The 17,400-nt window shown below is 47.0% G+C and overlaps 1 protein-coding gene across 7 annotated transcripts in view; it reads right to left on the bottom strand.

The window, feature by feature from the left end:
- The window catches only part of foxp4 (forkhead box P4), a 178,592-nt gene that overhangs the window by 73,440 nt on the left and 87,752 nt on the right, over positions 1 to 17,400 (bottom strand). For 5 of the 7 annotated variants that reach the window (XM_014166823.2, XM_045705236.1, XM_014166819.2 and 2 more), the window contains exon 3: positions 7,801 to 7,890. The exons of 1 other annotated variant lie outside the window; for it this stretch is intronic. In XM_014166823.2, coding sequence (XP_014022298.1) covers positions 7,801 to 7,890 — 90 coding nt within the window. Of the gene's footprint in view, positions 1 to 7,800; positions 7,891 to 8,352; positions 8,498 to 17,400 lie in introns of those variants that run through there. One more of the 7 variants, XM_045705235.1, reaches the window with a different exon arrangement.

Here is a 17,400-nt window from a genome sequence, read left to right as displayed (position 1 = left end):
AGGGACTAGCCACTAGGCTAGGAGGAGAGAGGAGGGACTAGCTACTAGGCTAGGAGGAGAGATGAGGGACTAGCTACTAGGCTAGGAGGAGAGAGGAGGGACTAGCTACTAGGCTAGGAGGAGAGAGGAGGGACTAGCTACTAGGCTAGGAGGAGAGATGAGGGACTAGCTACTAGGCTAGGAGGAGAGATGAGGGACTAGCTACTAGGCTAGGAGGGGAGAGGAGGGGCTAGCTACAAGGCTAGGAGGAGAGAGGAGGGACTAGCTACTAGGCTAGGAGGAGAGAGGAGGGACTAGCTACTAGGCTAGGAGGAGAGAGGAGGGACTAGCTACTAGGCTAGGAGGAGAGAGGAGGGACTTAGAGCGTCACACTGCCCGCTTCAAACGGCCCCTGTGGTAATAGGAGTGTGTGGGGAGAAGGAAGGTATATTTTATGAGGGGGTGAAGGCTGTGTGTGTGTGTGTGTGTGTGTGTGTGTGTGTGTGTGTGTGTGTGTGTGTGTGTGTGTGTGTGTGTGTGTGTGTGTGTGTGTGTGTGTGCGCACGTCTGTCAGTGTGTGTGTCGTAAACAAAGGGTGAGGCTTATGAGTGTGGGTATAGAGAATGAAGGGTCTCCTTTGAGTGGGAACGATGTGCTGTCACTCTCATTACAAGCTGATGACAACCACACAGGTGGGTTACCAGCTGTCTCTTGCAGGAGATACTAGGTCTTCTAGCCTGCTGTCTCTAAAGAGGACAAACATGGGCCTTACAGGGACGACAGACTGGATGGATACTGTATCATTTATTCACAATTAATCATTTATTCCACAGTCCTGTGGAGGGCTCTGTAGTAGAATCCGTGTGAAGGGGACTCTAAGCCAGACTGCGGACAGGGGGACTTGGAGGGATTCAACCCGCAGAGTTGGGGAGGTCACTGGTGGCTAAGGGACTGCTGAGGTGGAGGTAAGACAGAGAGGGGCCAGAGAGTCTGGGAAGAGGGGGAGAGGGGCTGTGCTGTGGTGGGACTTAAGGCAGGGGAACAGGGGCTGGGGATCTGGGGATTATGGTTGGGGGGAGGAGGGGGTCTGTCAGTGGCGTATTTTCGCGGTGTACTGAGGCTTGTCCAGCCCAGTGTCCTGGGACCACTCTGACAGGGGCCTGACACACACACACACACACACACACACACACACACACACACACACACACACACACACACACACACACGCACACAAACACACATCTCACTCTTACAGGGGCCAGCCAAATGGGAAAACCCTTCTGGAGCGGACGGCCTGACACCAGCAAGTTGAAGTGGAAAATCCTCCTCCTTCGTCGCTCCTTCACTTCCTCCTTCCCTTCCTCCCTCTCCACCCCCACCCCCTCCATCTAACGTCCCAGTGCCTCAGAATAAAAATGATGACAAATGTCCAGAGGCACACAACAGACGGGATGGCACACACACACACACACACACACACACACACACACACACACACACACACACACACACACACACACACACACACACACACACACACACACACACACACACACACACACACACACACACACACACACACACACACACACACACACACACACACACACACACACACACAGAGAGAGAGAGAGAAACACACAGACACACACACACTTCGGGCACTTCAGAGGGAAGTGTAAGAGCCGTTATCGACTTGGCTTCATTACTGATTTCACTCGTGTTTCAAATCACAAAATAGTTTCACACTCCACTACCCAGACCCCAACTCTCCCTCTCCCTCTCCATCCCCAACCCCCTATCCCTCCCTCCTCTACTCCCTTCATCCTCCCTTCACTCCACTACCCAGACCCCAACTCTCCCTCTCCATCCCCAACCCCCTATCCCTCTCTCCTCTACTCCCTTCATCCTCCCTTCACTCCAGCACCAGACCCCAACTCTCCTTCTATATCCCCACATCCCTTCCACTCCCTCACTTCACCCCCCTCATCCTCTTTTCACACACTGTTAGTACACCATATAACCCTGATACCCCCTCCCCCTCTCTATCAAATAGAAGGAGAAAAACTGCCAACTAAGCACTTTCATTGAGTGGACAAAAGGAGTGCTTTGGGGAAAACACTTTGGGAAAGAAGCACAGAAAATGTCTGCAGTGTGGACTGTTTTAAGTGAAAGAGGCCTTGCTCCTGATTCACGGGGTTAGCTGGGTTAGCTCTCAGAACTAGTCTTGGTTAACTTCAAACAAACTTAAACGGCCAAACAAGGAAACATGCACAGTAAGCACAGAGAAATAGTCCTCATCTATAAACTTTCAGTTTAAGAATTCGATGAAGTTACGAAGATTTAGTGACAAACTTTCTTTGAGCCATGATAAATCAATTTTAGGAAAGTCTGACTTTGATATAAGTCTGGCTTAGATAAGTCTGTTTCAGGGTCACACTAGGGGTCATGAGTCCTAACATCTGACCTATCTATTCTGACACTAAAGGAAGGTTCAATCTGCTGTGACAGACACAAGTAAGGCAGAAAATACAATGAACAGGGTTTAGTTGGCATTCACAAGTAATGCTAGTCAGTCTAAAGTAACTTGAAGTACAGTGCCTTCAGACAGTATTCACACCCCTTTACTTTTTCCACATTGTGTTATGATACAGCCTGCATTTAAAATGAATTACATTGAGATGTTGTGTCACTGGCCTACACACAATACACCATAATGTTAAAGTGGAATTATGTTTTTAGACATTTGTACAAATTATTTAAAAGTGAAAAGCTGAAATGTCTTGAGTCAACCCCTTTGTTATGGCAAGCCTAAATAAGTTCAGGAGCAAAAATGTGTTTAATAAGTCACTTCCTAACTCAGTTGCCGGAGAGGAAGGAAACCACTCAGTGATTTCTCCATGAGACCAATGGTGACTTTAAAACAGTTACAGAGTTGAATGGCTGTAATAGGAGAAAACTGAGGATGGATCAACAACATTGTACTAACTCCACAATACTAACCTAAATGACAGAGTGAAAGAAGGAAGCCTGTACAGAATATAAATATTCCAAAACATGCATCCTGTTTGCAATAAGGCACTAAAGTAAATCTGCAAAAAATGTCTCAAAGAAATTAACTTTATGTCCTGAATACAAAGTGTTCTGTTTGAGGCAAATCCAACACAACAAATCACTGAGTCCCATTCTTCATACTTTTAAGCATAGTGGTGGGTGCATCATGTTAGTCCCATATGGCTCAGTTGGTAGAGCATGGCACATGCAATGCCAGGGTTGTGGGTTCAATTCCCATAGGGGACCAGTATGAACATGTATGAGTAATGTGTAAGTTGCTCTGGATAAGAGTGTCTGCTAAATGACTAATATGTTATGTGTATGCTTGTCATTGGCCAGGACTAGGGAGTTTTTTTTAGGATGAAAATAAATGGAATAGAGCTTTCCTAGAGGAAAACCTGGTTCAGTCTGTTCCAACAGACAAATTCACCTTTCAGCAGGACAATAACCTAAAACAGGCCAAATATACACTGGAGTTGCTTACCAAGATGACATTGAATGTTCCTGATTGGCCTAGTTATAGTTTTGACTTAAATCTACTTGAAAATCTATGGCAAGACTTGAAAATGGCTGCCTAGCAATGATTAACAACCAACTTGACAGAGCTTAAAGAATTGTAAAAAGAATAATGTCCAAATATTGTACAATCCAGGTGTGCAAAGCTCTTACGAGACTTGCCCAGAAAGACTCACATCTGTAATCGCTGCCAAAGGTGATTCTAACATGTATTGACTTAGGGGTGTGAATACTTACAGTATGTAAATGAGATATTTCTGTAATTAATTTTCAATACATTTGCAAACAATTCTAAAAACAAGTTTTCACTTGGCCATTATTGGGTATTATGTGTAGATGGGTGTGAAAAAACAATTATTTAATTAATTTTGAACTCTATTTAATCCATTTTGAGGCTGTAACAGAACACATTATGGAATAACTTTCTGAAGGCACTGTAAATCTGAAGGAAGCAATGTCATATCAACAGATAGTTCTCTTTTATTTAGTATCATGATCTGTAAAGCGGCCATAGCCGCCCCCCCCCCCCCGTTTGTTCTCTTAGTGCCTGTGCCAGGCCCTCCCCACTGACACAGAGAAGAGAGGGAGTGAGGGAAAGCTAATTAGCATTTATCTAATGTGTCTTTTCATTTTTTCTAATTAAACAAGTTCCTTAATAACACATGAACACAGGACACTATACACACACCATGCTATTCAATTACACACACACACACACACACACACACCATGCTATTCAATTACACACACACACACCATTCTATTCAATTACACACACACACACACACACACACACACACACCATGCTATTCAAGTACACACACACACCATGCTATTCAATTACACACACACACCATTCTATTCAATTACACACACACACACACACACACACACACACCATGCTATTCAAGTACACACACACACACCATGCTATTCAATTACACACACACACACACACACCATTCTATTCAATTACACACACACACCATTCTATTCAATTACACACATGTAACATGAGGCAGCAACCAGTGTGTCAGTCATCCCAGGGGTTTGGCAGCATAACCACACCTGGTTTTACACACACACACACACACACACACACACACACACACACACACACACACACACACACACACACACACACACACACACACACACACACACACACACACACACACACACACACACACACACACCATGCTATTCAATTACACACACACACCATTCTATTCAATTAAACACACACACACCATGCTATTCAATTACACACACACCATTCTATTCAATTACACACACACACCATGCTATTCAATTACACAAACACACACACACACACCATGCTATTCAATTACACACACACACCATTCTATTCAATTACACACACACACCATGCTATTCAATTACACAAACACACACACACACACCATGCTATTCAATTACACACACACACCATTCTATTCAATTACACACACACACCATTCTATTCAATTAAACACACACACACCATGCTATTCAATAACACACACACCATTCTATTCAATTACACACACCATTCTATTCCATTACACACACACACCATGCTATTCAATTACACACACACACACACACACACACCATTCTATTCAATTACACACTATATTCATGGGCTGTAGTCAAATTTGTGTGTGTGTGTACCAATTGTACCAAAATGTGACATGTGTGGTTGGCACAGACTGCATTGTGATGCACGCATGGCAGGTCAGAGAGACGTGGTATATCATGTTATGTAATCACTACCCCCTTGCAACCTCCTCTGCCAGCCCCCTACCCATCCTTCCAGCCCCCTACCCATCCTTCCAGCCCCCTACCCATCCTTCCAGCCCCCTACCCATCCTTCCAGCCCCCTACCCATCCTTCCAACCCCCTACCCATCCTTCCAGCCCCCTACCCATCCTTCCAACCCCCTACCCATCCTTCCAACCCCCTACCCATCCTTCCAGCCCCCTACCCATCCTTCCAACCCCCTACCCATCCTTCCAGCCCCCTACCCATCCTTCCAGCCCCCTACCCATCCTTCCAACCCCCTGCCCATCCTTCCAACCCCCTGCCCATCCTTCCAACCCCCTACCCATCCTTCCAACCCCCTACCCATCCTTCCAACCCCCTACCCATCCTTCCAACCCCCTGCCCATCCTTCCAACCCCTGCCCATCCCCCTATCCCTTTCTGTGCCTCTACCCATTTAACCATTCATCCTTCCCTAAAAAGAAGGACACAACTAAAATACATACAGGCTATTTCCCTTATAGGCCTACAGTGAACTACTTTAGACCAGAGGCCTTTAGGGAACAGGATTTAATTGAAGACATATTTTCAGTCTGCCCCAAACTTCTTCTATCATTCTAAAATGAAACAAAAGAAAAAAGGTGAGATATGGAGAGAGGAAGGAGAGCAGTGGGAGACACTAGTCTGGCAGAGCCAAGGTTTCTCCTGAGGGCTCAAACAAAGAAAGACAAGTGGAACCCTCTCTCTCGCTCTCTCTCTCTCTCTATCTTCCCCCTCCCTCAGAGAGAAGAGAACCATCTAATTATCAAGCTCCAGAAAATGCCATTATTCGTTAGGCCTCATTTGCATGTGTGAGCCCCGGCAGGGCCCAACCTTAGCAGCAGCCATTTTGTGCCTGAAGTGAGCAGCTGTGTCACCAGTCGCTCAGTCACTCCTCTGAATTGACTGGATTAAATGTATTTTCCCCCGCAGCACTCACTAACACACCCTCTCACTTATTCTCCTGTTCTGCCATTGCGTGATTGCTTCAATTACTCCAGTGGAGCTGCCAAGATATGAAATGATACAATATTCCTTTCAATAAATAAAAAGATAAGGGGCTCTTGATGGCCAGGTGCTGTTGGCCTTATAGTCACTTGGAGGAGAGAGAGACCCTAGCCAACCACACACACACACACACACACACACACACACACACACACACACACACACATTGGGTGCCTGTATGTGCACCATGTAGGGAGTCGTAAGTAAATCAGAGGGCTATGAGGGGGCTGGGGTGGTGGTGGGGGGGGGGGAGAGAACACTGACAGCTCACACAGTAGTGATGCCCTGGGGTATAGGCAGGGGGAACTGAGGCGAGTCACGAACAAACAAGACAACAGAATAAACAACAGAGAAATGGGGCGAAAGGGAGAGAAAGTAAGGGAGCAAGAGACAAACGAGAGAGAATGAGATGGAGAGAATGATAGAGAGACATCATAAATGCCTGGGGGTTGGAGATACAACTCTGTGTGCACGTGAGTGTCTGTTTGAGTGTTTGAGTGTGTGTGTTATGACATTTATCTCATACAGTGAGGTATAAGTTCTGAATAAATACATTTCTGTGGAGCCAATCTGTTATGGAATAATCCTTTGTTCCACGCTCATCCTGGCTCAGTTTATTAACTTAACCTTTCCTTCTATATTCCTCTTTCTCCTTGTTATTTACCTCTTCACTTCTCTCTGTTCTTCTTGTCTGCAGTAGTAGCAGTGAGTGACAGTGTAGTGTAATTAGTGAGGTTTGGTAATGAACAGAGCGCTGCACTAGCGAGAGACCCTAACGAGAGACCCTAACGAGAGAGACCCTAATGAGAGACCCTAACGAGAGACCCCGCTGCTCAGCCAGAATGGTCAGCACCTCTGAGCTACACCCCTTCATCCTGACACAATAGAACAGAGCTGCCAAACCCTCCTCCTCCTCTTGCTTGTTTATTGTCATGTATTACTATACACTTTCCAAAGTCATCTGTGTGTGTGTGTGTGTGTGTGTGTGTGTGTGTGTGTGTGTGTGTGTGTGTGTGTGTGTGTGTGTGTGTGTGTGTGTGTGTGTGTGTGTGTGTGTGTGTGTGTGTGTGTGTCAGTGGGGATCCTGCACTCTAGCTAACCCCACGCTCTCTGCTCACTGAGGAATTCAGCTCTGAAAACAGCCCAGTGCCCCATCACTACAAAGACCCCATTCACAGAGAAAGAGACAGAGAGCGAGAGAGAAGAGGCAAAGTGCATATGGACATTGTATCATTGACGTGGCAATAACTCTGAGACAAGTAGACACACATGCACAGGTACACACCACTGTTGACTCTGTGAAATGTGTATATTTTAGAGGTCAGAGAGTATCACAGTGTACTGCGTGTGACTCATGCAAGTGAAAGTGTGTGTAAGCTTGAGTCCTCTATGTACTGTATGTGTGTATGTATGTGTGTATGTATGTGTGTGTTCTGACCTGCACAGGGCTCTGTTTAACCTCATTGCTGCTGGGGGAGTTGAGTCCAGAGGCCTGTTGGAGGAGGAACTGTCTGGCTGCCTGGAGGGCCTGTTATATATATAGAGAGAGAGAGAGAGAGAGAGAGAGAGAGAGAGAGAGAGAGAGAGAGAGAGAGAGAGAGAGAGAGAGAGAGAGAGAGAGAGAGAGAGAGAGACAGACACACACAGAGAGAGAGAGAGAAAGAGAGAGAGAGCGAGAGAGAGAGAGAGAGAGAGAGAGAGAGAGAGAGAGAGAGAGAGAGAGAGAGAGAGACAGAGACAGAGACAGAGACACACACACACAGAGAGAGAGAGAAAGAGAGAGAGAGCGAGAGAGAGAGAGAGAGAGAGAGAGAGAGAGAGAGAGAGAGAGAGAGAGAGAGAGAGAGAGAGGTTAAACAATGTGCAGATCTCAGCCTGGCACCTCATAACCCATTCAACAGATATATGCATACACACACTAATAGACACATACACTAATAAACACACACTCACACATGGCAGCCTGCCACACATACATACTGTACCATACCTCAGTGCCCACTCCCTCTTCCAAGCTGTCAGGCCTGATTTCCTCAACACCAGAGAGCCCCACCTGGCTTAACAATGTGTGTGGCATTCCCTCCTTTCCTCCCTGCCTCTTCTATCCCTCCTTCCCTCGATTGGTTATTCCCTCCCTACCTGCCTGTGCGTCTTTCCCCTTCCATGACCAATCTCTCCCTTCTTCATTCCCTGTCTCCCTCTGTCTCACCCTCTTCTGCCAGGGTGACAAGCGGGCTCTTTACATCCTCTCAGGGTAAAGTGTGTCAGTGAATCTGTGTGTGTGCCAATGTGGTGTGAATCTGTGCCCTGGAGAGCTCTGGCATGCCATTCCTACCTCCTACCCACTCTCTACCTACTTTTCACTCTCATTCCTTCTATTTCTGCCCTCAAGTGCTCACTATCTCTAAAAACACCAACAAAAAGGCCTCTCCCTCTCTCTCCCTCCTCCCCTTTTCTCCCTCTCCTTCCATCCCTCTATTTCTGTCATTCCTTCTCCCCCTCTCTACCCTGTGTATGTTTGTGGATACAGACATTATTTGTGGCAGGGTGAGAGTTCCCGAGGCCATGTCTCTGTTTGAACACCTGAGAGAAAGATCTGGATCTAGCGTCCAAAACACGGAAAAAATGCTTTTCAAAACACACCCACACAGAACCAAGTACACGCACGCACGCACACACACACACACACACACACACACACACACACACACACACACACACACACACACACACACACACACACACACACACACACACACACACACACACACACACACACACACACACACACACACACACACACACACACACCATAAACACCATAAACACAAACACCATAAATCAGCAGAGCAAAGCGGGGAGGCGAAGGGGGGAGAGAGGTGAGGCAGCAGGATGCACATTGGCTTCCTGACACTCTGAAAAGGGGGAAGGTTACTTAGTAAATATTGATCTATGAAAAAATTAGAATGGGGGGGTGGCTGCCCAACCTAACGGACAGAAAACTGCAATGTGGACTGACACATCATGCTTCCCTAAACTGGAAACTATGACTCAATCAGATTTCTGAGAAAACAATCATTTCAACAAGATAAATAGCATCTGTTGTAAAGTATATTCTTATTGATATGGTCTCCCTAACATCTGTTGTAAAGTATATTCTTATTGATATGGTCTCCCTAACATCTGTTGTAAAGTATATTCTTATTGATATGGTCTCCCTAACATCTGTTGTAAAGTATATTCTTATTGATATGGTCTCCCTAACATCTGTTGTAAAGTATATTCTTATTGATATGGTCTCCCTAACATCTGTTGTAAAGTATATTCTTATTGATATGGTCTCCCTAACATCTGTTGTAAAGTATATTCTTATTGATATGGTCTCCCTAACATCTGTTGTAAAGTATATTCTTATTGATATGGTCTCCCTAACATCTGTTGTAAAGTATATTCTTATTGATATGGTCTCCCTAACATCTGTTGAAATATCAGGTTGGATAGAACAGTGTGAAAAGGCAAAGGGAGAAGGAGAGAGAGAGCTCAAGAAAAGAGTGAAAGAGAGAAAAAGGGTGAGGGAGTGAGAAAGAGGGAGAGAAAAAGAGAGGGACAAAGATATAAAGTGGGTGTGAAGAGAGAGAGAGAGAGAGAGAGAGAGAGAGAGAGAGAGAGAGAGAGAGAGAGAGAGAGAGAGAGAGAGCAGACTTACACAGACTAGAGGGGCCCCTGTGTGCAATCACATTTATGGCCTAAGCAATGAAAACCATCTGCATCAAACACACTTGCTACTTTTGCTGAGACAGCAATTGAAACACACACGCACACACTGATGCCACCCACACACACACACACACACACACACACACACACACACACACACACACACACACACACACACACACACACACACACACACACACACACACACACACACACACAGACACACACCTTCATGCTTAAAAAAACAAAAAGACTACCCCTGGAACCTCCTCCCATAGGTTGGTTTGACCTGGGGTTTGGCAGCACACACACACACAAAAATACACACACAAAACACCCACCCATCTCTTTGGCATGTGGTGTGAATTATTCCTCACACACTCTTTGTATCGGCTCAAGCAGAAGTGTGTGTGTGTGTGTGTGTGTGTGTGTGTGTGTGTGTGTGTGTGTGTGTGTGTGTGTGTGTGTGTGTGTGTGTGTATGTGTGTGTGTGTGTGTGTGTGTGTGTGTGTGTGTGTGTGTGTGTGTGTGTGTGTGTGTGTGTGTGTGTGTGTGTGTTTTAGCCCGAGCAGATATGTCTGGAAACAATAAGGGACAATTTTGTCAAAATTACCATCCTGATTACCACTATATTAAAGAGGCATTTATGGCTTTCACTAACACTACTACCATGCAGAGGTGATGCCTGTCTCCTCTAACTCTCCTCTCTGTGTGTGTGTGTGTGTGTGTGTGTGTGTGTGTGTGTGTGTGTGTTTGTGTGTCCTGCACTAGGTGATGACTGTCTATTCTCATATCCTAAAGTGAGAGCAGTTTGAGTCAAATTAGTACAAAAACAACTTTGGTAAACTTTCATTTTGTACACTGTGATACTGGCAACCCTTCTTTGTTTGATAGTTTTGCTCTTTCTCTTTCACGCACATAACAAATCTGAATAAAATGACTTTACATCCAGTTCACAACTTAGAAAGGAGCTCACTCTCCTTCCTGGCTGGACACCCCTTTTCCCCTTTTCCACTGCCTTTCTCTCTCGCTCTCTGACCCCAGCAAGCACTTGCATTGTAGAATAAACCCCCCTCTCTCTAACCCCTGTGGCATTCTTGTGGGGCGCGCTGCACCTTTAAAAAATATGAGGGAGTCCTGAGAGGAAGGCCCAACAACAGAGTCTTTGTGCTGCCGCTGAGCGCACACACACACACACACACACACACACACACACACACACACACACACACACACACACACACACACACACACACACACACACACACACACACACACACACTCCACTGGTGTCAGACAGGTTTTATTAGAGGAGAGGAGGGACGGAGGGAGGGACGGAGGGACGGAGGGAGGGAGGGAGAGGGGAAGGAGGTCACAGCTCAGCTTGGAGGCCTGAGTCTATCGTGTGTGTGTTCTTCTGACTTGTCAACGCCCCCGTTGATCATCGCCCCTGACACAGATTTTAATAACAGTGCATTTCTTAATTCAGCAGGGTCACACACACACACACACACACACACACACACACACACACACACACACGGGACGCTTGTTCTCCCCTCTTAACAGGTTTCACAAAAATGGCTGACAACTATGTTTCTTTTCTTTGAGTGGGCCGAGAGAGAGGGGGAGGACGGACGAGAGAGGGGGAGGAAGGACGATAGAGAAGGGGAGGGAGGACAAGAGAGGGGGGAGGAAGGACAAGAGAGAGAGGGGGAGGAAGGATGAGAGAGAGGGGGAGGGAGGACGAGAGAAAGGGGGAGGGAGGACGAGAGATAGGGGAGGGAGGGGGAGAGAGGACGAGAGAGAGGGGGAGGGAGGACGAGAGAGAGGGGGAGGGAGGACGAGAGAGAGGGGGAGGGAGGACGAGAGAAAGGGGGAGGGAGGACGAGAGATAGGGGGAGGGAGGACGAGAGAGAGGGGGAGGGAGGACGAGAGAGAGGGGGAGGGAGGACGAGAGAGAGGGGGAGGGAGGACGAGAGATAGGGGGAGGGAGGGGGAGAGAGGACGAGAGAAAGGGGGAGGGAGGACGAGAGAGAGGGGGAGGGAGGACGAGAGATAGGGGGAGGAAGGACGAGAGATAGGGGAGGGAGGGGGAGAGAGGACGAGAGAAAGGGGGAGGGAGGACGAGAGAGAGGGGGAGGGAGGACGAGAGAGAGGGGGAGGGAGGACGAGAGAGAGGGGGAGGGAGGACGAGAGATAGGGGGAGGGAGGGGGAGAGAGGACGAGAGAAAGGGGGAGTGAGGACGAGAGAGAGGGGGAGGGAGGACGAGAGATAGGGGGAGGAAGGACGAGAGATAGGGGAGGGAGGGTGAGAGAGAGGGGGAGGGAGGGGAGAGAGAGGGGGAGGGAGGACGAGAGATAGGGGGAGGAAGGACGAGAGATAGGGGAGGGAGGGTGAGAGAGAGGGGAGGGAGGGGAGAGAGAGGGGGGAAGGGGGAGAGAGAGGGGGAGGGGGAGGTAGGGGAGAGAGAGGGGAAGGGAGGACGAGAGAGAGGGGGCGGGAGGGGAGAGAGAGGGGGAGGGGGAGGTAGGGGAGAGAGAGGGGGAGGGAGGATGAGAGAGAGGGGGAGGGAGGATGAGAGAGAGGGGAGGGAGGATGAGAGAGAGGGGGAGGGAGGATGAGAGAGAGGGGAGGGAGGATGAGAGAGAGGGGGAGGGAGGATGAGAGAGAGGGGAGGGAGGATGAGAGAGAGGGGAGGGAGGATGAGAGAGAGGGGGAGGGAGGATGAGAGAGAGGGGAGGGAGGATGAGAGAGAGGGGAGGGAGGATGAGAGAGAGGGGGAGGGAGGATGAGAGAGAGGGGAGGGAGGACGAGAGAGAGGGGAGGGAGGATGAGAGAGAGGGGAGGGAGGACAAGGGGGAGGGGTTAGCTAAAGGGCCCATTAGAAGAAAAGGAGGGGGATTCATTTAGTATATGCACATAGTGGCCTTGATGTATGTGTGAGTGAGTGAGTGAGTGAGTGAGTGAGTGAGTGAGTGAGTGAGTGAGTGAGTGAGTGAGTGAGTGAGTGAGTGAGTGTGTGTGTGTGTGTGTGTGCAGGCATGTGTACGTGCGTGTAGGTGTGTGTGTGTTTGTCCATGCACACAAGTGTGTGTGAGTGTGTGAAAGCACTTCTAAGAGAGTGGATTTCATTCCTCTACCCGTAACTCTCACGTAAGATAACAAATATGCAACAACAAACAGAGCTAGGACAGACCTCTCCATGCATGCCTCTCCCAGGCTTTGTGTGTGTGTGTGTGTGTGTGTGTGTGTGTGTGTGTGTGTGTGTGCTTGGCTCAGGTTTCTAAAGCAAACAGGTCTGCTGTGATGAATCTGGTCTCTAATCCGCTGTGTTTGGGCGAGACGGAGAGAGAGAACGTAGGAGCAGCGGAGAAATATAAACAGAGGGAGGGTGGGAGGGAGGGAGGGAGGGAGGGAGGGAGAGTAGAGAGACAGGTGGGTACCATATGTTGTAGTAATCCATCAGGACAGACTGAGGTCCATTGTTGACGGCCAAAACAACCCACTCTCCCTCGCCTCCCCCTATCCTCCCCCTGCCCCCCACCCCCATCCATAGAAAAACAGCCCCATGGCTGGGCTGTCATTGGGGTTGTCTGGAGAGAGGAGGGGGAGGGAGACAGGGGGGCAGAGAGACTTCAGACCCACCCTGTCTCCCCCAAACTCCACCCAGCGTCCCCCAGTCCCTCCTTAACTCCCCCTGTCTCCCCCATCCCAGCCACGTCAGTCCACTACCTGGGTCCTCTCGCTCTCTCTCTGTTTACTCAGACTGAGTGAAGGACAGAGAAAAGAAAAGAGAAAAAAGTGGGCTGAAATTGAAAAGATGTAACATGAGGCAGCAACCAGTGTGTCAGTCATCCCTGGGGTTTGGCAGCATAACCACACCTGGTTTTACACACACACACACACACACACACACACACACACACACACACACACACACACACACACACACACACACACACACACACACACACACACACACACACACACACAGAGGGAGGGAGGCAGCAGGTTTGATTACTGAGGGGGTGACAGTTAGTGGGATTGCTTTATGACTTTGGGGCATATCTAAGTGAAGGCTTGGTTTCAGCCTCGGTCGCTTCTGATGTATCGCATGCATCAATGTCACTCATCACACAAACCATTCTCCCTCCCTTTCTCTCTCTCCTTCTCTCTCTTGTTCTCTCCACCATCCAACTCATAAAACATGCACCCAACTCTCACTTTGCGCCAAAATGCCCTTCCTCAACATGAAAGTGTCAATGTCAGTCTCTATCTCTGTGACTGCAGAGAAGCCTCTGTAAATTAGTCTAGCCAGCTATATAAACGTATAGTAATCACGGTTGAATTACTGACCCCATTGATTTTGTTGGTCACTCTAACTCAGATATCATACTCAAAACTGTAAATACCAAAAACATATATTAGGGCCCCCAAAAGGCTAGGGCTGGCACTGCGACCCCTCGTGATGAGTTCAGATTTCTTGTGGCCCCCAGCCCCATCAAAGTTGCCCATCCCTGGTCTAGACTAAAACAGATACAGTCTAGACCTATACTAAATTAGATCAGCTACATCCCTGGTCTAGACTAAAATAGATACAGTCTAGACCTATACTAAATTAGATCAGCTACATCCCTGGTCTAGACTAAAATAGATACAGTCTAGACCTATACTAAATTAGATCAGCTACATCCCTGGTCTAGACTAAAACAGATACAGTCTAGACCTATACTAAATTAGATCAGCTACATCCCTGGTCTAGACTAAAACAGATACAGTCTAGACCTATACTAAATTAGATCAGCTACATCCCTGGTCTAGACTAAAACAGATACAGTCTAGACCTATACTAAATTAGATCAGCTACATCCCTGGTCTAGACTAAAACAGATACAGTCTAGACCTATACTAAATTAGATCAGCTACATCCCTGGTCTAGACTAAAACAGATACAGTCTAGACCTATACTAAATTAGATCAGCTACATCCCTGTGTAATAATGCTGGGGTTCCTTGAATACAGTTGGTCACCAAATGAACTTGTCTCTCTGTCTGTGGTTAGGGGATACGGGAACTGATTTGAGTACTAAGGGGGAATAAGGAAGGCTTGGAGGGGGTCAGGGTTTTCTCATCTCTGGGTAAAGGGATAAGGGACACAAGGACTGAGGGGGGCGGTTTTGGGAGCAACCTCTCATTAAAGGCTGCTAAACGGGCTAACTTTACTATGACCGCACTCCTATGCTCTCATTACTCCGGTAAAGCCTGCTAAACGGAGGCCAATTTCACAGTGGGTTACACATAAACTCCACTCTGACCAGGGACCTTAGTTTCTTCATCTCTCTCTTCACCTCTTCCTCTCGTTCTGGTTTTCATTTGTCTCTTCCTGCCTTCTCCTCCAATCCCAGCTTCTCTCTCCCACACATTTGTGTAGTTATTGCTCAGATCTAGTAGAGGCTAAGCAGACAAAATCTATACCTTTAAAATAGGTGTACTATAGCTCGCGCATAGCTTAAAATGAGCAGATTACCCTGAGCTGGAATTATCATGAGCCACCTTCAAACACACCATCCAGCCGCCGTCCAAATCAGCGATTTAATGTAATGTTTCCGCAATATATAGAGGTGCGTTGGAGAGCTGAGGTTTTAAACGGCTGCAGCAGGCCTCTCGTGGCCCAACCTGCCCATTAAAGAAAGGAAAGGCCGCGTTCAGAGCCAACACAATAAAAAACTCACTAACTCAAAAAGAACTTCAAAATATGCTGTAATGTTTGAAAACCCTTAGCGTTTTAATATTTTTTTGTTCACATCCTATTTTTCACAAAAGACCTGTTCTGACTCCCGAGACCCTGCCGTGCTCCAGATGTGCGCTCCTCACCTCCAAGTCACACAAAACGTTTTTGTTCAATGAGGAAACCACAGCGTCCGACTGCTATAATACTCAAATGTAGAAATTGAATCAAAAGAGCAGAAATATGATCATAAAAATGAGCTGACTGAAAACAACTTGTGTATTTGTGTAGCCTACCTAGCCTAGGCTAGATCTGCACTATGATCTAGGACTGATGTGCATTCCCACCACCCATTTGGAGTTTTGGAAAATGTAGGATGTTGCACATGGCTTTCAGCCAAGGGTCTGCAACATCCTAAACTGAAAACTGTGGTGGAAAACTGTGTTTTACTAAGACAGTACACATTGTTTTGGGGGGGGGGGCGGCTCGCCAACCTAGTTAAGGAGAAAATGCCTTTGCAGCCTGAATGGAGGATGCTTTATGTACGCGCCGGTCCACCGTGGACACATAGTGTATTACCGGGAGCGCACACCAGTCCTAGACGATAGCGCAGGTCAAGCAGCCACTATCAGCTGCCTAGGCTGTAGCATACCAGAGAGGACACAACTCAGACCCAAATGCTGATTGGGGTTTCCAAACATTCAGATTTTATTTCCATTGTTCAGGTTCACCCAAAAAAATAGTTTTGGTAGTTTTGCTTAAAACAGTCAGTGTGTTTGGTCATTTTTAGACGAACAGGGTAATTTCATAAAATTTCAATCATTTAGCATTCATTTTGCGAAGCGGGAGAGGCTCTCCGTAAAATTCCAAGCGGTCTAAACCCTCGCTTTCAAGACAGGGATCAAATCCAAAGCTGCATTATATTTATTGGCTGAATGCCATGCTAATTTCTAAATATAAATATGGACATAGTATTAGCTCAAAACATTTTCAATCTGCAAAAATGACACATGGTTATGGGCTCACAGAAAGAAGACATCTGTATCATGTCAGATATAGAGTTGAAATGCGTTAAATTATTTGTTTGCGTACCAATATCACACATTATATACATCACAGAAGGCTGAACTATAACAAAACCGTTTGATTTTCGGCCCCAACAAAAAGAGGTGTATTAATTATGAAATTATGAAATATATTTGTTATTTTAAATAGCATCCCTTGTTTGCACATTCTGTAATACCGTATACCCCTGTATGGTACAGAAATGGTGTGACGGTATGAAAATCTGGATACCGTCCAACCCTAATTGAAACGCATACGCACACACACACACACAGGGTAGAGAGGGGGAAAAAAGAAGGAATGATGGAAATTGAGGGATTGAAGGAGAGGGAGAAAAGGGGAGAGAGAGGGAGAAGCCTTTTTGTTGGTGTTTGTAGAGATAGTGAATACTTAGGCAGCACTTGAGGGCAGAAAGAGAATGAATGAGACACACACTAACAACTCAGCTTAGATAAGTAATCTCAGACAGACCCAGCTTCTGAGTTCTCATCAGCAGCAGATATGGATAAAACATGTAAAATACAT

Source organism: Salmo salar, chromosome ssa22 (assembly GCF_905237065.1).
Source record: "Salmo salar chromosome ssa22, Ssal_v3.1, whole genome shotgun sequence".
Lineage (NCBI taxonomy): Eukaryota > Metazoa > Chordata > Actinopteri > Salmoniformes > Salmonidae > Salmo > Salmo salar.
This window is presented reverse-complemented; position numbering and strand designations above follow the sequence as displayed.